Source organism: Chelonia mydas, chromosome 1 (genome assembly GCF_015237465.2).
Source record: "Chelonia mydas isolate rCheMyd1 chromosome 1, rCheMyd1.pri.v2, whole genome shotgun sequence".
Taxonomy (NCBI): domain Eukaryota; kingdom Metazoa; phylum Chordata; order Testudines; family Cheloniidae; genus Chelonia; species Chelonia mydas.
The window spans coordinates 328195817-328221441 of NC_057849.1; the positions used below are offsets into that span (position 1 = coordinate 328195817).

At 41.7% G+C, this 25625-nt stretch overlaps 1 protein-coding gene across 2 annotated transcripts in view; it reads right to left on the bottom strand.

The window, feature by feature from the left end:
• The window catches only part of PCLO (piccolo presynaptic cytomatrix protein), a 530921-nt gene that overhangs the window by 104563 nt on the left and 400733 nt on the right, over positions 1-25625 (bottom strand). For both annotated transcript variants that reach the window (XM_043552451.1, XM_043552450.1), the window contains exons 11-13: positions 8271-8379; positions 7563-7630; positions 6587-6798 (exon numbers count right to left, since the gene is read on the bottom strand). In XM_043552451.1, the coding sequence (XP_043408386.1) occupies positions 6587-6798; positions 7563-7630; positions 8271-8379 (389 nt within the window). The remainder of the gene's footprint in view (positions 1-6586; positions 6799-7562; positions 7631-8270; positions 8380-25625) is intronic.

Consider the following 25625-nt stretch of genomic DNA (forward strand, 5'->3'; position numbering starts at 1 on the left):
CATGGGGAAACACATGTTCCTGCCCCCAGATGGTTGTGCGTTAGGAGAGTACTGAGAATTGGTGACCCTGGTAATTTTTCTCCTACGGCTAGTGCAGCAGCAGAGACTACTGTCACGCATCTGGTCTGTGTCTGATCCTTTTTAGAATCTTACAAAGCGATTGGACTCATTGCCCTGGAGGACAATTATAAAATTAATGCTACATTACATAACAAATTCCTGTTATGTTTAAGTTTATTGTCTACACATTTCATCTAGTTTCTCCTTGTTATTTTATTAGGAGACTAGTTAAATAAGACTGTTAAATATGATTCTGGAGACCTGAGTTCTGGCCTCAACTCTCTCACTGGAATACTGGATGACCTTGGGCAACTTACTTCACCTGCTTGTGCCACAGTTTCCCCATACGTAAAATGCCTCCTTTGTAAAGGGCTCTGAGATCTGGCAAGGTATTTTTATGATAATAAATGGGCTTCTCAACTATTTTTTAATGATATACTTGTATAATATCTTCTCTTACTCGTCTTCTTTACACGCTAAACAGTCCAAGGGCCAAATTTGCTGATGACATAAGTGGGCCTAACTCCACTGATTTCTGTAGGGTTACACCTACTTATACTGCCAGTTAAATGAATCCTAATCTTTTCTGAAGAATCTCCTTGTCTCTAGTTGCTTTCAATGCCCTGTTTGGCCTTTTTTATTTCTGCAGTGCTCTTTTTGAAATGAGGTTACCAAAAGTAAATGAAATATTCAGGCTAAGGACAAACCATCAATTTATATAAAGACATTATCATATTTTATATATTGTTCTCTGCGTTCTTAATGCAACCTAATCTCTTACTTGATCTTTGGACTGCCAGTGCATATTAAGCTGTCTTCTTTGTTACACTGTCTATCTTGACTCCTAGATCTTTATCTTTAAATGTTGCAGCTGTTTCAGAATCCATGAGTGCGTACAAACTATTATGAAGTTTTCCTTTCAGTGTGCCTCGGCCTTGAATTTGCTTACATTGAATTTAATCCACGGCCATAGTGCCTCATTATGCAGAACACTGCTCCCCTGTGCTGCACGGTGATGATGGAAACAAAGGGGCTAGAAGATGGGTAGGAAGCAGACATGACATGAAGAAGTGGGAGAGTAATGCACACATGTCACAATCCATATGGATGGCAGAGAATGGGGAGCTTATGCTCTTTGAGGCATGGTCCCCACAAAAAAAACCCAACAGTAGATTCCTAGCAGAAATGTGCGTGGGAGTTACTGACGAAGTGGGTATTCACCCACGAAAGCTTATGCTCCAATACGTCTGTTAGCCTATAAGGTGCCACAGGACTCTTTGGTGCTCCTTGTTGCACTAACTTCTCAGAGAAGTGATTAAAGGGCAATGGAAGAGCTAAAGGCATCACAGCTTCTGAGTAAGACCTAATACCTGGTAGAGACTGACCCAAGAAGCAGACTTGGAGGACTAGCTCGCTGTGTGGATACACCCGAGATACATAGGGATGAATCCATTTTTAAATGGACCATGTCATTTCTATGGCAATTTGCTCTGTCTCCTCCAGAAGGCCACAAAACCCTCCTCCCCAACCAGGAGAATTGGTAAGTTCCCATTATCCTACCTATCTGTGCTCAACAGAGGTGTGTACAGGCTTTCCTTACCAGACTCCTGGCCCAACTGTCAAAAATCTGCTTTTCTTACCAGACTCCTCCTAACATTCCCCCACATCCACTACATCTCCCATGATGCACTGCAGTGATGGGACTCCCACAATGCCCCACACAACTCAGTCAGAGAGAGGGAGGAGTGCATCATGGGAAGTGTAGTCCAGCCAAGAAGCCTAGTCCATAGGAGAGAACAGGATATGAAGCACCTGAACTACAATTCCCAGGGGGCACCACAGCCCCATCGGCAGATGCAGTTTAACAACTCCTAAAATTAGCCACTTAACCTTTGAAAAAAATATTCAAAGACACTATTGACTAAAATTCACTTCTTAATTCATAGCCTATGCATCATTTAAATCCTATTTAAGCTCTCACAACAGGGCTTAAATGGTTCATAAGAATGTAAGAACAGCCATACTGAGCAGACTAATGGTCCGTCTAGCCAAGTATCCTGTCTCCAACTGTGTCCAGTGCTAGATGCTTCGGAGGGAATGAGCAGAAAGAGGCAATTATTGAGAGATCCATCCCCTGTCATTCAATCCCAGCTTCTGTCAGTTCACAGGCCTTGTCCTGGCCCCCAGCAAAGGAATGAATGTTACTTGTTGATAGCTCAGGGCAGGTTTTCATTAGATGGTACTTAAAAATGCTGAAGTCTGTCTACACTATAGCTGACAAGACTGGTATCATTGGTTAACTGGACTACAGATACAAGCTATTCTAGGGTGGATGCAGCCTTATTTTTCAAAACTTAGAAACTCAAAAATGCTACAGCTGATTCATCACAAATATTGGGTAAAAAAAAAAAAATCTTCTGCCAGGAAACACCATCTGATAAACTTTAGGCTGAAAGCAGGGGTTGTGTGGTTTTCCAAACTGAACTTATAATGCAAAGCTATTTACACCTTTTAACTAAGATGTCACTGGGGCTCCATAATGTGTATCTGCAAAAACACACATACACTATATAGAACATTGTAAATTCCTCTGTTAAGCTTTAACAACTTTACAGCCTTTTAAAATGATCCTTATTCATTCTTTATGATCCAATTCAGCAAAACACTTAAGCACACACTACAATTTAAATATTCAAGCAGAGTTTTTTTAAGTCAGGTGATTGAAATGTCACTCTGTGGGACTGACCACATGCTTAAAGTGAGGCACATGATTAAGTACCTTGCTGAATCAGGGCATTATTAAAGATTAATTTGGCAGAAGGAAAAGCAACTCACTGCTGTTTCAGAAAGGACTTAGAAAGGCAGCCTATTCTTCTTTAAGAGGCAAAGAAAATTGTTCCTGATGGACATTTTATAGCCAGATGCCTAGTATCCAGCATGTAATCTGAACTGCAACACGATCGTGCATCAGTTTAGAAAAGAAATAGACTTGTACAAGACATAACCCATTCATGGCTCAAAATGTTAACTCCCTTCTCTGCCTCATCATTCAATTTCTTTTGTTACATTTCTTTTTCCATAAAAGAACTGGTGCTTCGTAATGCTGTGAAACTTCCTAGGGAAGGCTGTCATTATTGTGATGGGGAGCTCTTGTAATGCCAGGCTCTGATGTTATGCTCTATCACTCTCTATGGTAATGGGACAAATTATTAAATATGATGGAATCTGCATTACAGGATATCAAAGAGACTCCTACATCATTTTTGAAGTACATCAAATGTACTATACAAAAACCTTTAAGCAGAAGATTTTATCAACTACCAAAAGGAAGACCTAGACACTTTGAAACATTTAGGCCATCATGAAACTTTTGCAAATGTCATGGATCAAGGTTGTAGTCTGACTGCCAATGTCGTAAATCAAAAGTAGAAGGGAGCTCCAAATTGAATAAGTTATAATACTGCGATCTAATAGATCTCAGTAGAGTTATGAACTTGTTGTGTAGATCAAGAAAAAGAATCATAGAATCATAGAATATCAGGGTTGGAAGGGTCCTCAGGATGTCATCTAGTCCAACTCCCTGCTCAAAGCAGGACCGATCCCCGATTAAATCATCCCAGACAGGGCTTTGTCAAGCCTGACCTTAAAAACTTCTAAGGAAGGAGATTCCACCACCTCCCTAGGTAACGCATTCCAGTGTTTCACCACCCTCCTAGTGAAAAAGTTTTTCCTAATATCCAACCTAAGTCTCCCCCACTGCAACTTGAGACCATTACTCCTTGTTCTGTCATCTGCTACCACTGAGAACAGTCTAAAGCCATCCTCTTCGGAACCCCCTTTCAGGTAGTTGAAAGCAGCTATCAAATCCCCCCTCATTCTTCTCTTCCGTAGACTAAACATCCCCAGTTCCCTCAGCCTCTCCTCATAAGTCATGTGTTCCAGTCCCCTAATCATTTTTGTTGCCCTCCGCTGGACTCTTTCCAATTTTTCCACATCCTTCTTGTAGTGAGGGGCCCAAAACTGGACACAGTACTCCAGATGAGGCCTCACCAGTGTCGAATAGAGGGGAACGATCACGTCCCTCGATCTGCTGGCAATGCCCCTACTTATACATCCCAAAATGCCATTGGCCTTCTTGGCAACAAGGCCACACTGTTGACTCATATCCAGCTTCTCGTCCACTGTAACCCCTAGGTCCTTTTCTGCAGAACTGCTGCCGAGCCATTCGGTCCCTAGTCTGTAGCAGTGCATGGGATTCTTCCATCCTAAGTGCAGGACTCTGCACTTGTCCTTGTTGAACCTCATCAGATTTCTTTTGGCCCAATCCTCCAATTTGTCTAGGTCCCTCTGTATCCTATCCCTACCCTCCAGCGTATCTACCTCTCCTCCCAGTTTAGTGTCATCTGCAAACTTGCTGAGGGTGCAATCCACACCATCCTCCAGATCATTTATGAAGATATTGAACAAAACCGGCCCCAGGACCGACCCTTGGGGCACTCTACTTGATGCTGGCTGCCAACTAGACATGGAGCCATTGATCACTACCCGTTGAGCCCGACAATCTAGCCAGCTTTCTATCCACCTTATAGTCCAGAAGCCACGATATGTCAGTGATAGGAATGATTATTATATAGGGAATATATACTTTTGATATGATTTACAGAAAAAAGAGTTTTTAATTACTTAATCTTCTTAATTTGAATACCAAGATCCATTTTACTTAATTTTTAAGAAGTACATTTATAAAACAGTAATGCATATTGGATTGCTTTTCCTCTGTGAAACATTATGGGTTTAATATGTACCTTTCTGGCATGAAGTAGCTTGTGTTTAACCCATCTATGGGATTTCTGTCCAGTCCCCTCAGTAAAGGGGACAATAATTTACCCCCAAACTAAAGTGGCTAACAAACAGAGGAAGGCTCTTATCTAAAAGGCACACCGTTTTCTCAGGATCTGGACCAAGACTGTGGAACTCACGTAAAGGATCATCATTAAAAGCATAACCTATCTCACTGATGCAGCTTTCCCACAGCAACTCTCTAAAAAACTCCTGATTATAAGTCTGAGCTTGTTTCTGCTGGGTCAGCAGAAGGAGAGACAGAGAGATTCTTGTGTTTACCTCTCACAGAAGGTACTTAGATCCACAATTCACTTAAATTGTAAGCTCTTTGGGGAAGGGACCATCTTTTTTCTGTGTTTGTACGGCACCAAGCACAATGGGGTCCTGGCTCATGCCTGGTGTTCCTAGGTGCTACCACAGTACAAATAAATAAATAAAGAATGACAAAAATAATGGGAGACCTTATAAAATCCTATACAGAGCTCTAAATATAGATAATTAAGTAGCTAGGAAGTGCATTACTTTCACATTTGGAACTATTCTTAATGTTCAGCTTTTCTCTATCCTAATAGCTTCCTTTAGAAAAGATTTGAGCATTCTTCCTTACAAATTGCACAAGGAGTGCAATCCTTCCAACATTGATTTCTATTGCAGGCAACAAGTCTTTTGATGAAAATGTAGCAAAGTCATGCATAACTTTATAGCCCTTTTCCCCCCAACTTCCCATATGAAAAATATTGCTAATGCCTTTTGAATGTGTGTTTGGTATCTCAGGCATAAAGCAGTTCAGCTGAGAAATGGACAATATTTGTCAAAGAAGATCTGAGGGTACAGTTAATAACTAACTCATACTGTTGTTTAGTGAGAAAGGCAGAGCTTGATGTTAACATTGTTGTTAACTCTCTTCCTGGTACTCAAAGCAACTATTATCAGTACTGCAACTATGATTATTTATCCTTTATAACACTTCAGTATTTGGCTCAGCACTGTGCACGTCATAGATAGTCTCCCCCTGTGTTTTTCTGGGTGAAGTCCTGGCCCCAATGAATACGTCTACACTGCAGTTAGATACCTGTTGCTGGCCCCTGCCAGATGACTCAGGCTTGCAGGGCTCAGGCCAAGGGGCAGTTCACCTGTAGTGTAGACATTCAGGCTTGGGCTGCACCTCACCCATCTTGCAGGGTCTTCGAGCCTGGGCCCCAGCCAGAGCCTGAACATCTACACTGAAGTTAAACAGCCTTTAGACCAGCCATGGGTTTTTAATTGCAGTGTAGACGTACCAGATGAGGTCAGTGGAGTTCTGGCTTCACTAAAGCTGGTATTTCACCACAGAGTAGACAGGATGCACATGAAAGACCAGAGAAAGGATGAGCAGGACAATCTTTTTGCTAAAGCACTCAAATTGGACTAAAGATTTCTTGGTTCAATTCCTGGCTGTCACACACTTCCTCTGTGATCTTGGGTAAGTCACATCATCTTTGTACCTCAGTTCCCCACCTACAAAATAGGAACAATAATATTCTTCTCTGTCAGGAGGGTGTGGTGAGGGTAAATTAATTTACATGTATGAGTCACTCTGTTGCTACAGTGGAGTGGTCATGTAGGTAGATAATTATTCACTTCTTGTGACCACGTTTTACTCACTGGACAACTGAGAAGCGTCTCAAAAGTGGAAGCATCTTACCTTGCTGCTGTGTCGTTTTTTGCTCACTGAGGGTGAACCAGGCTGGCCGGGACTGGGAACAGCACTGGAGGAGGCAGAGGGAGTGCCAGAATGGACATGAGATCCCTTCTCCACTGCTGAGGAAGCAACCAAAGGGGACTGCTGTAGGGAAACCTTTTGGAGCTCCGCAGCCAGCTGCTTAGGATCGACCCCTGGGGACTTCGCCTTGTCTACTGGATTGAGGTAAAAGAGCTTTACATTGATAATTGCTAAACCATTCAGTCCTCTGGCTATTCCAGCAGTGGGTCAACACACTAAATAAATAAACAACCTTATCAGATTGCCTGCTTTTATTTCCACTAATTGAAGATCTGACTCCGCATTTCAGTGCAAAAAGAACTTGAAAACAACAGGTCCCCTTCTCCACCCACTCAACACCAAATCATCAAACCCCAGCTATCACATAAACCCTTTAGGAGAAATCTTCTTTAGCCAGCAAGGGAAGTTTGCCTTTGTTATAGTAAGATTAGAGATGATTGGCCAGATCCTCGGCTGATAATTAGCCAGAGCCTCAGCTGCTGATTTACACCAGCTGAAGACCTGGCCCCATGTCTATAGCTTCTAGAACTCTTCCAGTTTTGTTAAGAACCCGTACTTTGGTATGACAACAGTTCATCCAAAATCTTTTGTTTAAATAACTGAGTAATAAAGTCAAGTCACTGCTGAGCAAATTCATGCAAAAAGAAAAGGACTAAGAAAGGATATGAGCACGAAAGAGACTCCGAAGTCTGGAATGGAAGACTTCATAAGCTAATCAGAGCAGAGAACATTTATTTTTAAGAAATTTAGGAAATAAAGTCACATACCAGACATTTCATGAGTTTCTGCTATGTGCTTAAAATTCAAACAAAACTTTGTCTATACTATTCACAATTTTCAGCTGTGGTGCTTATGGCCATCCAGTCCATACGTTTGAAAGCAATCTGCTTTCACCTACCAGCCTTTACTGGGTCATGCAGTTCCAAATGCTGGGGATTCTCAGAATCTGAGAGCATGTTGAGGTCCCTAAAGAAAGCAATGAGAAGCCTGAGACAAAAGAAACTCTTTCCTTATACCCTCGTTATTTTATTAAGTCGATAAATGAGACGTGATTAATGACAGAAAGCAGCTCCCAAGCATGGCCCCTTCTTAGCTGATACAGATTTGCAATGCTGTTAAAGTCAAATGTGCTGAGAAAAATTATTCTTTTAAGGTGAAATCTTTAATGGATTGAATGTAAGATTATATTGAAATACATACATGTCTCATGGTGTTTAGATGAGTTACAGCTTCCATCCTAACATAACATGTTTCAACAGAAGTCATGGGAAGACTAAATTCTTATCTGCTTACACTGGCCAACCCCACTGAATTCAATGGGATTGTACCTGTGCAATGAGAGGAGAATTTGTCCTAGAGAGGGAGACATCATTCTGGATAAAAACATAATTAGCTAAAATCTCTTTTAACTCATCCCTTTGTTGTATTTTTAATTATTTATTATGGAACAAATAAACCTCCAAAAGTCACACTGAACCCTTTTTCGAGTTATTTATAAATGTACAAATCCTCAAGGCTAGCAAAGGTTCCACCTTAACAATTGTAAATCAAAAAAAGCCATGAAAAGCCAAAAAAAATGGAAACAGAAAGATGGGGAAAAACTCACAGTCTTACACATATTTCTGCTTCCCCACTTTGTTGACTAATGATACTCTGGACTTCTTCATAAGTTCTTGCAGTCAAGGGGATGCCATTCCATTCCAACACCTGCATTCCTAGGACAGCAGAATAGCAAAGAGTGAAATACTGTTGCTATGTGACCCAGCCGTTAACTTAAAGTGCATGATTTGATGTGACATTCAGAAAATCTGTTGTACATGGTCTTTGGTACATTACATTACATTACCAAACAACTTTCACTGCACACTGATAAGATTAATGAATGTTATGAGGCCATCAGCTTACCTATATGACTCAGCTGGCAGCTGAACACCCTTCTGGCTGTTCATGCACACTGCATAAAATGCTTTGTCTGGGTTGCATGATAGTGAAAGATTTTTGGAACATCAAAATACAGGCACACTGGCCAATGTATTAAAGAAATCACCATTCTGTGCATCAGACATTTCCTAGCAAACTAACATCTGTGAATTAGGCTAAGCTGACATTCCCAGCTTGCTGGCAAACAGCTGCTGAGTGTCCGTGGTAAGAAATGCAACAGCAATGGCCTAACTTTGTGGGAGAGATGTGTAAATGCTGGGCCATTGTTTGTATTCTGACATTAAAAAATAAAATAAGAGAGAACCATATCAATGAAGTTAGGCCAATTTACACCAAGTGAAGACATTTCAAATGTCTGAAATCAGCCTTGATAAATTGTCTTGGAAATGTACAAGTTCAGGCATGGATTCTGCTTACCCACCTTTCACCAGAAGGAGGGTGATGATGCGTGTGCATTGGGTGAAGATAAGTAACTCACTATCTGGGGTGGAGGAAATCTGAGTCTGGGGTGAACAGAATTGCATAAGGCTGTCCTAAATGTATGCATTATTATATGTGTCTGTTCTAATTGTCCTAAGGCCTGATCCTGCAAAGACTTACTATAGAGCATAATGCCATGAGCTGGCCCATTCAATTTACAGTAGTAAGCACTATGCAGGATTAAGCCCCCCCCAATTAATTATTTAGAGACCATAACCTAATCAGATGAGAAATCTTATTTGGTTACAATGAGCTCTTTCAGGTCAGAATGTTTACACTGAACATACCATTGAGTTAAACAGGGGAGCTCAGAGCACAGAGCAGTAGCCAGCTCACCAATTAGGGCCAGATTATGAACTCCGCATTTACACTGATGAGCAGTCACTCACATGAGTAACTCCAATTAGGTCAATCAACTTCTCACCGGTGTACGGGTTTCAAAATCCAGCCTTTGAACTATGGAAGGAAAAGGTTCTTAACAGATCAAGTTCCAGAATACTTAATGTCACATGTAAAATCAATAAGTTAAAATCTTAAAACCACATCATTTTCACAGCAAGAAAACCACAATTGTTTGGCTTGTTGCCACTTACACAGATAAAATTGAGTCATCACATGGGTCTTATGGTTATTTTGAGAATCCTGTGCTGTTGTATACAACAAATGGGAAAAATAATAAAGTAAAACACAGCGACAAACTCATAAACAAAGAAAAGATTAAGTAAAATATAATGTTAATTGCTTTTGGAGGAGAAGGAATGAATTTATACAGTGCTGAAAGAATGAGAAAAGATATAGGCTATCATACTACATTGTGCCACATTTCCCCAGGATACTGCTAGAATATGAAATACCATATTTCCTCATGCATTTGTCAGCAAGAATTTTTAGTGTAATTTAGTGTCACAGCAATGAAAATACAAACAATGTGAGGAATGAATATGAAGTGATGCTCAGAAGGGAGTGAAGCACATTTTGTAATAGATTTACCAAAATAGATTCACCTTCCTTTAAAATTAAACCCCTTTTCATTTACAAATCATTGTTCAAGAGGACGATCTAGCTTTTGAAGAATCACAAATAATTGTTTTGCTGTTTAGGATGTAGATTTGTAGAGTCTGATTCTAATCTCACTTACCCTGAAGTATATCAGGAGTAATTCTGATTGGAGTGATTGTAGCAACTCCTGATTTACTGCGGTGTAAGTGCACAGTAGCAAACACAGTGGTTTATTGGGGTTTCTGGACGGGTAGGGGCTAGGGTTATTTCCATTTACATGCCAACCTCTGGCTATATGCCATTTTTTAAAGGAAGAACACAGAGGAAAATTGGGTGCCCTGCTGTGATAATACATTGATTAATTAAATACAGTACAAAGAGCTAAAACCAGCCCTGCCATACAGCAGCAAAGAGATAAAAGGGAAGAGGAAGGTGTTGGATGGTTGGGAAGATGGGTGGCATCCTGTTATGATGCATGACGTTTACTAACAAATGACATCTGCCTTGCATGCTGGAGAAAACACCATGTATCTGGTTCAGCACCAAGGGCTACTCACCAGAAAATGAGACAGCAAGTTGCTTCAGCTTAGAGGATCAGCAAGAGGATCACCTGCAGCCTAACACGATCAATTCTACCTTATTATGGCAGATGTATCTTGTGCTGGGCATGTGTCTGTCGGTATATCAGTATCCCGACTGGGCCACCTCCTGCCTTTAGGTGTGGCAAACCTGGTCTAATTTTAGTCAATGAGAATTTTGCCATTGATTTTAATGAGACCAAGATATGGCACAATGACTTAGAAGAATGTTTTTAGCTAGGAAAATGTTTATCTGACCAGTTTCTACTCTCTTAATTATTTTCTCACTATTGTCCTTTTCCCTTGAGAAGCTGGTACTATCCAATATCCTTCGAGCTAATGCAGCCTCCTCAATGTAAAAAAAAAAGATTGATGAGGATTAAATGACTCCTCAGCCATAGTCGGTATCCAGCCACAGTTTCTGCCCATGTCATCTTTGGTTCCCAAAACCCCTAAAAAGTGTGAACATCAAACATGGTTCACAGGCTCCGGATACAAGAAAATACATCATGCAATAGCTTGTATTGCCAGTGTCCTCCACACTATGGCCTCGATCCAAAGCCTGCTGAAATCTTTGAGGGTCTTCAGATCAAGACATATATCTATTTTCTTAATAACCACAGGCTTCTCTCTTCAGGGCTAGGACTCCAATACTAAATTCATGCCAACAAAGACCTGGCTTTGACCACTTATTTTTAATAAAATAACAAAACCTCAGCAGACCACCTCGAAACAGCTTTGATCTAGATCTAAGCTAAACAACCTCCGCTCCTTTTATCTACAAAGGTGTTTGAAACATTAACTGCTGCCAGATATATCTTTTTTTTTATTTAGATGAGGTTTTGATATCAAATGTCTAATCTGCTTCAGGTACAATCATTATACAACAAACTTAATTATATTTTAAAATGCACAGAGAGTAGATATGAAAATATCATTTAATTCTCTGCATTTGAAACCCTCAGAAGCAAACTCAGCAAGGACTTTCCTCTCAGCAGTTCATATTTTCAGTACTATGTGAGCACAAAGTGCATCCTTTTCTTCCATTCAAAGGACAGCAGAAGAGTTCAAATCTTTGGGCCCCAGAGTGAACATTATGAAGCCAACCTGCTCTACAGTGTGTCTCAGATGGGCACTGGGATATATATAACTAGCTCTTATATAGCACTTTTCATCCATAGATCTCAAAGCACTTTTCAAAGGAGGTCAGCACTATCATCCCCATTACATAGATGGGAAAACTGAGGCACAGAAAGGTGAAGTGACTTGCCCAAGTTCACCCAGCAATCCAGCAACAGAGATTTCATAGATTCATAAATTCTAAGATCAGAAGGGACCATTATGATAATCTAAACTGACCTCCTATATAACACAAGACATACAGCATCCCCAAAATAATTCCTAGAGCAGGTATTTAGAAAAACATCCAATCTTGATTTTAAAATAGTCAGGGATGGAGAATCCACCACAACCCTTGGTAAGTTGTTCCAGTGGTTAATTGCTCTCGCTGTTAAAAATGTACATCTTATTTCCAGTATGAATTTGTCCAGCTCAACTTCAAGACATGTTACATGTTTCTGTGCTAGACTGAAGTGTCCATTACTACATATTTGTTTCCCACACAGGTACTTATAAACGGTCATCAAAGTCACCCCTTAACCTTCTCTTTGTTAAGATAAATAAATTGAGCTCCATGAGTCTATCACAGGAAGGTATATTTTCTAATCCTTTAATCATTCCCGTGGCTCTTCTCTGAACCCTCTCCAATTTATCAACATCCTTCTTGAATTGTGGGCACCAGAACTGGGCACAGTATTCCAGCAGGTTCACATCAGTGAAAAAAATACAGAGGTGAAATAACCTCTCTACTCCTATGCAAGATTCCCCTGTTTATGCACCCCAGGATCACATTAGCTCTTTTGGCCAGAGAGTCACATTGGGAGCTCATGTTTCACTGATTATTCACCACAACCCCCAAGTCTTTTTCAGAGCCACTGCTTCCAAGGATAGAGTCCCTATCCTGTAAGTACAGCCTACATTCTTTGTTCCCAGATATATGCATTTACTTTTAGACATATTAAAATGCCTATTGTTTGCTTGTGCCCAGTTTACCAATCGATCCAGATCACTCTGAATCAGTGACCTTTCCTCTTCATTATTTACCACTCCTCCAATTTTTGTACCTCTGCAAACCTTTATCAGTGAAGATCTAATGTTTTTCTACATTAATAAAAATGTTATGGGGTCAAAAACAGAACTCTGTGGTACACCAATAAAAATGGACTTGCCCAATGATGATTCCCTATTTACAGTTACACTTTGAGACCTAACAGTTATCCAGTTGTTAATCCATTTAATGTGTGCTATATTAATTTAACTTTGTTCTAGTTTTTTAAACAAAATGTTGTGCAGTACCAAGTCAAATACCTTATAAAAGTCTAAGTATAATGGTCCCAGTGGGTCTATCCATTAGGCTGTGCTACCGCCATACACCTTACCTCCATCACTAAATTGTGACTTTGCCACAAACCCTAAGCAAGGGACAATGTGTAATGGTGCGACCCAAGGAGCAGACGAGGAACCAGATCATAATACTCAATGCCATAATGTGTGTCCTGATTTCCTCATCCTTCGGGGGGAGGTAATCTGTGCCAGCCTGATATCTAGTGAAGATATCCCTGGCATGCTGACTCAGCTGTGCTGGCCAGTGCATTGGCCTAACTCACCTCTGCCACCATACACCTCTGGTATGCTGAGGCATAAGGAACCCCTATGGAACTACACTCCACATCACAACGGAGTGCATATCCCCTACACCTCTGCCATCACCCCTTGAGATTTACTATAAAGACTGAGCAGCTTTAAGTCATGGCCAGAGTTTCAGGATAGCTGTACTGATGGAGGTTGAACTAACAAATACCATGGTCATCCAGGCCATACCTCCTTCCCTGCTAGCATCACTCACTTTTTGACTGGCGTTGGTGGATCCTCCACTGGTGAGGAGATTACACTTTCTTTTCCATCACCACAACTTCCCCATCTGGCAAAGGCTCCACTACAGTGCCTGTGCAGACACTAGACTGAATCCTAGCTCCAAATACGGGGCGATGGTGTAACCAATCCTGCTTGGGTTTTCAGCAGAAGTGGAACATGGGATCTTTAGCACTAAGAACATGATCTGCTACTTCTTGAGCAAAATGACTAAGTCCCCTAATCATCAGCTATTGAAAACTCATAAGCCTTGTACGCAGACCAGACATCGGGAGAAAGGACCCATGTTGTAACAGCATGGAGTACACTGGCACTGCCAGCCTATTCAATCATGTGCCATCTCCTACAAGCCAATATTTTCTCTGCTTTAACACTGCCAAAAAGGTCAAAGCATGACTCACCACTGATGTTCAATGTGTATATGTGGACAGACACTAATTGGAAATGGTTCCATTTGTTATACATTTCTTTTGAATTAATCCACAAAAATGTTGTAAAACTATGTGTACTGTAACATATGAAATTTCCTATTCTGGACTGTGTTGATATTTTATAGCTCTACCATAGCTCTAGCTCTCGAGAACCTGGAGCCAGGCTACCATAAAAGTGTCTGAATAATAATGCCATAGTCTTCAAGAGCTTGGAGGTGCAATTCTATGAATCATTTAAATTGGTCTATTTTGACACGAATATGTACTTGTGACTGATTCATTTGAGCTCATCTGTGTGTATGCCCTCAACTTGCTTTCTAGTGCTTCTAGAAGTAAGAGGAGAAATATTTGCACTGATAAAAAAAATGTAAATCTTCTAGGGGTTGAGTTTTCCAAAGCTATCTAAAATTAGCCAATACTGTTTTTAATGGAACTTGGGTGTCTAAATCCCTTAGCCAGCTTTGAAAATATCTGTCTAGCTTTTTGTCCTCCAGTCACCTTGAAAACATAGCGTTAACCGAACATTTGTTGTGTCCCGAATCATGACACACACACAATGGACTAAAATTTAACAGAAAATTTCTAATTAGCCCAACAGGCTTAAAATGGCTAACTATAAATTCAGACTCATATTCTTCAATAAAGGAATCATCTGTAACTGTGGCTATAGCTAACTGTGAGTAGACATCCCAATGAATAACCCTTAGCATGTCAACAACTAACAAAATGTGTAAAATAAAATTGCAATGCTGGTCTGAATGTCATTATGAAATCCTACATAATGAGCGGCAATACCATAGGCAGACTGGAGTTATGGGAAAGAATGATCGTACATAAAGCCACTGAGCCCAACAACGCTTCCTCAGCTCTTGTCCCCTAATGCCCCTACTCTAGTTGCACTACATTGATGACATCTTCATCATCTGGACCCATGGAAAAGAAGTCCTTGAGGAATTCCACCATGATTTCAACAATTTCCATCCCACCATCAACCTCAGCCTGGACCAGTCCACACAAGAGATCCACTTCCTGGACACTACAGTGCTAATAAGTGATGGTCACATAAACACCACCCTATACCGGAAACCTACTAACCACTATACTTACCTACATGCCTCCAGCTTTCATCCAGACCACACCACAGGATCCATTGTCTACAGCCAAGCTCTAAGATACAACCACATTTGCTCCAACCCCTCAGACAGAGACAAACACCTACAAGATCTCTATCAAGCATTCTTACAACTACAGTACCCACCTGATGAAGTGTAGAAACAGATTGACAGAGCCAGAAGAGTACCCAGAAGTCACCTACTACGGGACGGCCCAACAAAGAAAGTAACAGAACGCCACTAGCCATCACCTTCAGCCCCCAACTAAAACCTCTCCAGCACATCATCAAGGATCTACAACCTATCCTGAAGGATGATCCCTCACTCTCACAGACCTTGGGAGACAGGCCAGTCCTTGCTTACAGACAGCCCCCCAACCTGAAGCAAATACTCACCAGCAACCACACACCACACAACAAAAACACTAACCCAGGAACCTATCCTTGCAACAAAGCTCGTTGCCAACTCTGTCCACATATCCATTCAAGGGACACCATCAGAGGACCTAATCACATCAGCCACACCATAAGAGGCTCATTCACCTGCACATCTACCAATGTGATATATGCCACCACGTGCCAACAATGCCCCTCTGCCATGTACATTGGCCAAACCAGACAGTCTCTATGCAAAAGAATAAATGGACACAAATCAGACGTCAAGAATTATAACATTCAAAAACTAGTCAGAGAACACTTCAACCTCCCTGGACACTCAATTACAGACCTAAAAGTAACGATTATTCAACAAAAAAACTTCAAAAACAGACTCCAACGAGAAACAGCAGAACTGGAATTAATCTGCAAACTAGACACCATTAAATTAGGCTTGAATAAAGACTGGGAGTGGATGAGTCACTACACTAACTAAAAACTATTTCTCCATGCTAATTTTCCCCCTACTGTTGCTCACACCTTCTTGTCAACTGTTTGAAATGGGCCATCCTGATTATCACTACAAAAGTTTTTTTTCTCCTGCTGATAATAGCCAACCTTAATCGACTGGTCTCATTAAGAGTTGGTATGGCAACCCCCATTTTTTCATGTTCTCTGAATATATATATATATATATCTTCCTTCTGTATTTTCCACTGCATGCATCTGATGAAGTGGGCTTTGGCCCTCGAAAGCTTATGCTCAAAGAAATTTGATAGTCTCTAAGGTGCCACATGTACTCCTCATTCTTTCTGCTGATACAGACTAACACAGCGACCACTCTGAGACCTGTCATTTTTAAACAGTGATTTTAGGGCTTGATCCTGCAGAATGCTGAACGTTTTGGCCTTGATACAGCAAAGCACTTAAACACATGCTTAAATGTTTTGCTGGGCGGCGTCCGAGTGCTTGACAACTTGCACAATCAAAGAATTATTGAGCTGTGGGGTATAGCTGCACCACCTACTCAGTCTGACTTTGGGCTGCCTCAGTTTCTCGGTCATTGGCGTGCCCACATTCACCATCATCTGTGAGCTGCTGGCCTGTTTGGTCAGGCCAGGGAGGACTCACTGCCACACCCAAGTCTCTTTCAGGGCATTTTTATTCTTCAAAATCAAAACAAAAAGTACTTCCTCTGTCCAGCATCAGCTGCACTTCCTGGAGGCTTTCCGCCCTTGCCTCTCTCAGTGCTGAAAGGAAGACAGACCTTTCCCTTTAGTCCCCCCTGCTTCAGGGCCTACAGCAGGAGTCTATTTTCAGCCTGCAGCTCCGTCTCAACCTAGCCACTTGTCGGCTTTTATAATCACTTGTTCCCTTTCCAGCTGACTGTGAACTGGTCTGGTTAGCCCCACTGGACAGCATGTCACTTAAAGGGGAAAGCCACCCTGATACAGGTGGTCAATAATGAAAGTTAGGGGATGTCACATTTGTAGATGCCTTTGGGGCTAAAATGAGTGATGACCTTCAAAAGGAAGGCTATCTGAGAGGTATAACTATGATACCTTCTTCACACTGGTCAGTACAGTTGGCTACAAGGTTTGCAGCAACAGACCGCACCATCCCATCGGTGGTAGGGAGGGAATGTTCCTCACAAGGCAGGGCAGTTTGGCACTACCCCCAACACAGGTCAGTGGGTAAATGCTACAAACTGCCCCATAGATCCTGGTTCTCTTTTCACTAACCCAAGTTTTATACTAGTGTAACTCCATGGACTTCAGTGGAGTTACTCTTGATTTATCCCAGCATCAAGAGAAGAGAGTTTGGCCCACAATGCTGGTAAAGCTTATTTATTTGAAAATGACTGTAGAATGGCTCCAGTGCCTGTTGGAGGAAATGTGCTTTGAGAAACACAGTCATTAGTCTTATTCCTACTGGAATTGCCTGAAAACTTTAAAAAAACAAAAAAACAAAAACCCACACCTTAATATTTATGTCAGAATTGTAATTAACTTCTTTCAGAGGCTTTAACTAAAATCTGTCAGTTTTTAAAAGAGCTCCCAAATAAGATTAAAAGCAAAGAGTTTTAGATCTGATTTAATTAGTAAGTAAGATCAGTTTCTAGATGTAAAGATATCCCACAAGGTTTGCTACTCTTAGCCTGATTACATTATTCATTTGTGGGTATTTTCCTGCCTACGCATGCAGTTCTATTTACTTAGGGGGGCATGTTCTTTGCCATCATTCTCAGAAAATTTTCAGGGAAGACACCCTGCAATGGATCATCAAACTCATGACCACTTTTTTTCTTTGAAGTGAACTTAGTGCCAGTGAGATTGCTGGACTTCAGCTCGTGAAAACTGATGTAGTCTGTCTATCTACAGAAGCATTACAGCAAAATCTTCACTAGCACATACATCCTTGCGCTGACCCTTTAGTATGCCACACCCTAGACATACAAGAGCCTCCTCCTCTAGGGCTAACACAGTTTGGCAGTGGTGCTGGAACAATCTGTATAGTGGGGGTGCTGAGAGCCATTCAACCAAACTATAAGCCCTGTACATGCTGGAAACCACTTCAAGCTAGGGAGTGCAACAGCAGTCCCAGCACCCCTAGTTCCAGCACCTGTGCAGTTTGATCTCCATGACTGGTCAGTCCTTGGCCAGTCCTGTGCTGAGACAGTAAATACTGGTAGAACCTGGTTATTCTGTTCTCCGTGCACAGATGTGGATATCAGTTATTTCGATCCCTTTGCTTCATACAGAAGCGCTTAAAAGAGGGTTACGTTTGCTATTTTTCCCCAGAAGCTTATTATAGGTAGCTGACTATGGTAGATAAGGAGTGAAAGAGTGAGCAAAAGGAAGAGAAGAAGCAAAACAACAAACCATAATGTTGGTAAGGCTCAATGGAGAGAGGGGGAAAGAACACTTTGGAGCAATACCAGACTGTCATCAGGAAGAAGGCTGGCCTTGTTGGTCAGACACTAGACTGGGATTCTACATTCCATACCTGGCTCTACCACAGTAATTTCTGTGCGATCTCTCTTTTGTAGTTCTGTTTTCTTATCTGCAAATGGGGAATAAGGGTTCCCTGCCTCACAAAGGTAAATCCATTCATGTTTGTGAGGCACTCAGATACTACTTCTGGATAGGTACTGTCCTATTCATAAACAGGTAGGTCAGGTTTGATAAGATATGAAAGAACACCTTCTAATCCAGAGTGCATTAGAACAGCTGCTACTGTCTTGGTCAGATGTTGGGCTGACGTTAGACTTGCTGGGGCCCAGGGCAGAAACTAAGGAATGGGCCCCAACCTCGCTGAAGCCCAAACTCTACTGCCTGGGGCCAAAGCCCAAGCCCAAGCCCCACTGCCCAGGGCTGAAGCCTGAGTCCCCACCACCGGGGGCTGCAGCTGAAGACCGAGCCCCACCATCTTTAACTTAGCTCCACGGGGCCTTCATGGGGTGCCGGGCAATTGCCCTGCTTGCTAGCCCCTAATGCCGGCTCTGCTCATATGTAAGTTCCATTTGGGTTCAGAGACAACAGGACCCTAGTTTGAGTCTCTGGCCATCAACTGGAAGATACAACATGTGTAATAGTATCACTCCATCTTTAATTATTTTTTCTCATTCTGTGCCCCCTTTATATTGCTTTTGAAGACATGAGCTTGCTGCATGATTAGATGTGAAAATTGACCGGGAGCTATAATTTGTGTGTCATGAAAGGATTTTATTTTTTCCTGCATATCAGTCATAAACAAAATTGCATTAACTACAGAAAAAGCAAGCTGAGAAGACAAGTTTGATGGTGGCTGATCGTCCCTTGGATTCAACACCCATATACAACACAGTGGGCACTATTATTAAGTCAACCACTGCCACTCTTCACCCATTACGATACTGTGGAATCTCCTACTCAAAGTGCCAGAATTATCATATGTGTCCGAGTAGGAAAATGTTGAGTTTTTGGTGTCCGTCGTGTCACTGAGAGTTAGAAATATTTTTTTTTAAATCAGAATAATATACAGAGTTATGAATTTCCTTTCTCATAATAATGAGCTGTCACTGTTTTGATTAATTGCTTTCATAAGGAAAGAAGAGAAAAGATGGGTTCGAGGCTAAGAGACAAGATTGGTACTTCTAGTCCTGGTCCTGCTATAGGCTGCTATTGGCCCTGGACCCAAGCTCAATCAACCTTCTGGGCCTGGGCCTTATTTCTCCACTGCCCTACACCTTGTGCCATCATTGACACCTGCATATGTATTAGCATTGTGATCTGGCCTCTTTTGGACAGGTGTCAATCACTACATAAGTCAGTGGATAATCAGACTCTCTGTGACAGAGGTTGCTGATCAATAAAATGGGGACAGTAATATTTACCTACCTCATGGGGATGCTATAAGGATTAACCTTTGTAAAAGGTACTTTGAGAAGCTCAGAAAGTGCTATATAAGTTAAAGGTAATCTTATATTATGGCATGCACTCTGAATGATGAAAAATGGAATTAGCTGCCAAAGTTTGACATTCACCACTAAATTATTTTATGGTCTATTTTCTCTAGTTATTTTTCTTTAATTCTAAAAGTTCCTGATGGTTAAAAATAGGCTGACGAAAGTCAATGTGTTAATGTGCTTCTCTCTACTGCTGGGCATGAATCACACAAAAACTCATTATTTGTAGTAGACACCTTCACTTCCTCACCCATTCATCACTCATGCCCAGGTTGAATGTTTTCCATAATTATAATAATTAATATAACGACAGCGCTCATGGTTGCTAAAAATGGACAATCTGTTCTGCATGGTAGAATGACAGTGCTAGATCCAGCCCTGCAACATGACCACTTTGCGCTGCCTCACCAATGTGAAGCAGCCCTAGAGATGGCCTAGTTAGTCAAGGGAGGGTCAACCTAATATAAGCGGAATCCTCTGATGGTTCAGAACTGTAGGAGCTCCTGCAGCACTGACAGTTACCAGCACAGTGGGCACAGCTGAAGAAAGGGGGTATGGCTGGGACTTCCTTCAGCTCTGGTCACTTGGGGCTTTTGGCAGCTGTTGTGACTCAGACCAGACTTAAGACTGTTAGGCTTTTCTAAATTAGGCCAGGGGTGTGGTGTGGCACAAAGCTGGCCCAGGATCGGTGGATTGTAAAGGCCAACCTTACCCCCTCCCTCCTGAGCCATGCTGTGGGTTGACTGGTCACAGTTGAGGGTAGGCTGGGCCTAATCTTCCTTCTGACTATTTTGCAGCATAATAGAAGCAGATTTTAAATTTGAGGGTCGTCTTAGTTATCTGGATGACGATTAAAATTTCTCCTTGTGAAAATGATCGTATCAATATAAGTAGTTTGTATTTCTTTCCTCACCACCCCTCCTCAACAAATAATATATTGGATAAGAAAATACTGCAGAAAGAATGATCATTTATGCCATGCTGACTGTAACAAACTGTAATTTACGCCATTCACTGTCTCAGTGCTCCCATTTTGATGTGTTAAAAACAAAAAAAATGGCATACTGTTCACAAAAAGAGAAATTTGGAGAGTATTTGCTCGGTTTCTTGGAATGCCGTTTGAAAAAACGGATATACGTTATAGAAACCTCTGGAGGAATAATCTCCCTGTTGAGATTATTATTATTTAATTATTATCTAATTTAATTGCAAATCCAAACATTAAAAAATTAGGATGTTCTCATAGACAAAATCCCCATTGGAAACTAGTACATCGTCTTTGTGCCAGCAGTAAAAGATTTCTCATTTACTAGTATGTGCGTGGTGGACTGGCAGAATCTTCTGAGCTCAAGGTCACCATCTCCAGAGGTGTGCAAAAAAAAATCAAGAGTGGCAATTTGCCTCTGTTATACTATGTCCTCTTAATGAGATACAGATACATAATACTCAACTTATCTCTGGCATAGCACCATTGGCTTCAGGGGCAAATGGTACTGCAAAGATGAATTTGAGTTGGTTATATAAATTTTTACACTCTGTGGCTATCAATATCAATGCTTTCAGAGTTCAAGTTTTAATTTTGTTTTCCATTTCCATTCTTAAGGCCAAAATCTGGTTTCATTTACATAGATGCAATTCTCATTGATTTCAACTTCCATTAATTGCAACTGAGAGCAGAATTTGCTCCTATGACATCTGTAAAAGGTTTTTTTAAGCACCAGAAGGGACATGCTAACAGAGGCATACAGCTTTTGTGAAAGTTTATGTATGTTTCTGATAGAATGATCTGGCCCTCAGTTATTTAGCTGGTATCCTACCTGAGAATATAAATTACTAAATAAAATATGCTATACAAGGCCTGTGTAAAACATCATGTTACTGTTAATATAAATAGGACTATAAGCTGATCTCTTTGCATTCAAATTAAAATGCACTGGCTTAAAGAGAAAGCTGTGAACAAAATGTCTCTGTTATGATATTCCTACAACTCATGGATTTACTAGTCTGCTACCACTTCTATATAAAAACCATTAGAATTACATACAGTTGATTTGCAGGCAGGCCCAGAGGCCTACTGTTCATACTGACTAGTCTGGTGGTTGAGACACTGAAGGCCTCATTCTCTCTTGTGCCAAGATTTACTCACTGCAGGAGACAGAGGAGCCACAGCAGCTCTGCACCCTGTTTAAGGCCCCTAACAGACCACATTCCAGCTGAAAATTTGTATATACTGTGTCTCATAGATTCATAGATTCCAAGGCCAGAAGGGACCATTGTGATCATCGAGTCTGACCTTGTGTATAATACAAGCCACAGCATTTCCCTAAAATTATTCTTAGAGCGTATCTTTTAGAAAAACATCCAACTTTGATTTAAAAATGGCCAGAGAGGAAGAATCCACCATGGTCTCGCTAAATGGTTCCCATGGTTAATTACCCTCACAACTACAAATATACACCCTCTCTATTCTGAATTTGTCGAGCTTCAGCTTCTAGACATTGGATCATGTTATGCCTTTCTGTGCTAGACTGAAGAGCCCAATGTCCAATATTTGTTCTCAATGTAGGTACCCGTAGACTGTAACCAAGTCACCTCTTACTCTTCTCTTTATAAAACTAAACAGTGAGCTTGTTTTCTACTCCTGATTCTTCTCTGAATCCCTTCTAATTTATCAACCTCCTTTTTGAATGGTGGGCACCAGAACTGGACACAGCACTCCAGCAGCAGTCACACCAATGCCAAATACAGAGGGGAAATTACCTCACTGCTCCTACTCAAGATTACTTGGTTTATGCATCCACGGATTGCATTAGCCCTTCCGTCCACAGCGTCACCCTGGGAGCTTACCAGCCTTTTACTCAGCAAACTCAGAGGCAACTGTATTTTCTAGTATTGCTTCTAACAAACGTGCAATGACTAACAATCGGTAAGGATACAATTTATTCACAGAGCTCACTTTACTGTTTACCATGACTTTACTGGACCTCCATGACTTCTTTGGCTTCAGCAGTCAGTGGCTGTGGCCGGGGCTGGAGCTGGGGCTGTACATCCATGCCCTAGGGATGGGGCTGTGCTCCCCACCACGGCTGCAGCCGAGGCTGGAGTTGGGGCTGTGCCTCCTCCCCGACTCCGCGATGGTGCCCCCCTCATGCGGTGGGGCTCGGACTGTCAGTTCCCCCCCGATGGGGCTCCAGCTGTCATTCCTCCCTCCTCTGAGCCCCCCACCCTGGTTATTTTTAGTAAAAGTCACAGACAGGTCACAGGCTTCCATGAATTTTTGTTTATTGCCTGCAACCTGTCCATTACTTTTACTAAAAATAACCATGACAAAATATTTAACCTTAACACTTGGGAATAATGTGACCTGAGGAGAGATGCACACGTTCCCATGGATTTCCAATATTTGAGAACCCAAGAGATGTTGGTAACAGCAGCCTTTTAGAGTTATTTGATTTCAATGAACATTTTCTCACATAGCTCATGGGTTCGGCTGCAGAGGTTGAACCTGCTGAGTTTACACAGTACTGATGCACCAAATGTCCTGGATTAGCATGGAGGAGCATGGGGTGGCCAGGGCAGATCAATTTGGTTAACAGCCTAGTCCTCCTAATAAAAAATATTGATCTACATCCCAGGTTTGTTGACATTTTGAAGATTTTTCTCACCAAAATTTGAAATTTTGACCCCAGAAAAAAGAGGAAGGGAGTGTATGGGGGTGGGTGGGTAGAGAGGGAACTTACGTGAAAAAATTGCTCCCATTTTTCAACCAGCTCTAATGGCTCAAGTTAGAAGAGAGTAAATCCCAAGAGATTTTGCCCCCATGTTAGTGTCTATGAATGGGAAAGCAGAAATTTCCTGTAACGGGTAATGCACTAACAACAGCACCTTGTCTACAATGGAGATAGGGGGCTAAGAGCACTTCCCTAACTTCAGTGAGGAGAGGTGCATTGGTCAGTGGTTGTAAAGTATCTCATGTGGTGGCTGAGTGTTAGCATTTTAGCCCCAGGGCCCTCTGTGGGTTAGTGCACCTACCTGATCTGTATGTGTACTCCATCACTAAAGGCTATAAGTGAGAGAGGCTCAGGCTCTAAGTGCTCTAAGGCCTGGCCTATACTACAGAGTTAGGTTGCTGCAAGGTGGCTTACATCAACCTAATTATGTCATTTCTACACTAGAATGCTGCTTCTGCCAAAGTAAATCCCCCACTACACCAACATAATAACTCCACCTCCACTAGAGGCATAGTGCTTATGTCAATGTAGTCAGGGCAATGCAGTGTCCATGTAGACCTTGCCATTACTTACATCATCTGTTGGCTGTCAGTCTCGTGCAGGGCTGACAGATGGAGCTCTACCCCGCATCCCAATATTGATAGCGAAGTGGTCAGCCGGTGCGGGCTCACAGTTGGGGTCCCCCCTCCACCACTGCACTGACAACTTGTGCTGTCAGCACTGGGATTGGAAGGGCACCCAGCTCTGAGCCCAAGCCCAGCTGACTGATTGGGCTGTCAGTGTTGGGCTGTCTGTCAGCGGTGAGGAGGGAAGGGCAAGCTGTGAGCCCCATGTGGGGTTGACAGCTGAGGCTATCAGCCCCAGGGCTCCTGGGCTTCAGCTGTTGGTGTCCCACAATGCCCCACTTCAATGGGTGGAAACGCTCCTGGTGAGGACGTGCACCGCCAATGGAGGGAGCAAGTGTGGACGCGAACCACCACTTTAAGTACTGGCTGTACATTGACTTAACTTAAGAGGACTTAATTTTGTAGTGTAGACAAGCCCTAAACCTACAGAGTGCCTGGTGCTTGCCAAATGTCTTCTGGAGGGATGTGTGGGTCTAAGTTTCTAAGAGCCCAGTGTGGAACTGAGCAGGATCAATGAGGAAAACTGTTAAGAATGCCCCATTCCAGAACCAAACGCTTGTGTGGAGCACAGGAAGTACCTCCATAGTAATTGAACTTCATGAACTAATGCCCAAGTGAATCTGGTAGCTTCCTACTAATGATTTATTTAGTTTAATATGAGGGCTAACAGGTGCTGGGGATCATTAGTTGTCATACAAATTGCGGAGTATATTTCAACATGAGTAAAAACAAAAAAAGAGGGGTCTGAGTGATAGTTCTGTAATGCATATGGCTAGTCGATCTAACCATCTAACAGATTTTACCATCTGAAATTTTTCATGATATTTGGCCTAAGTTTTCTTTTTCAAAATTTCATTCTTTTACTTGGTGTTCTGCTTGCATGTACCACCTTAAAAATGTAAACCCCCCCCCCACTCTGATATTTACACCTCTCATATACACTTTTGTACACATCACATGCTATTTTAGTCAAAATTTTATCAAACAACATTTATACGAATCTGATGCTGCAATCCTTGCTCAAGCAAGGAGTACATTTTCTTGAAAACAGTTCAGTTTAAAACTATGTAGCTATCTGCATGGGTAAGAAATAATCACGTGAGTAAATATTGCAGGATTAGGTCCATGGTTAGTTCATTCTCTGACGAAATATACAATCCTAATTTGGATGTGCAATTACTGCAGTTTACTTACAAATCAGGCACATACAAGTGACTGTAACTATCCAGGGTGCGTGCACCTACCTGATTT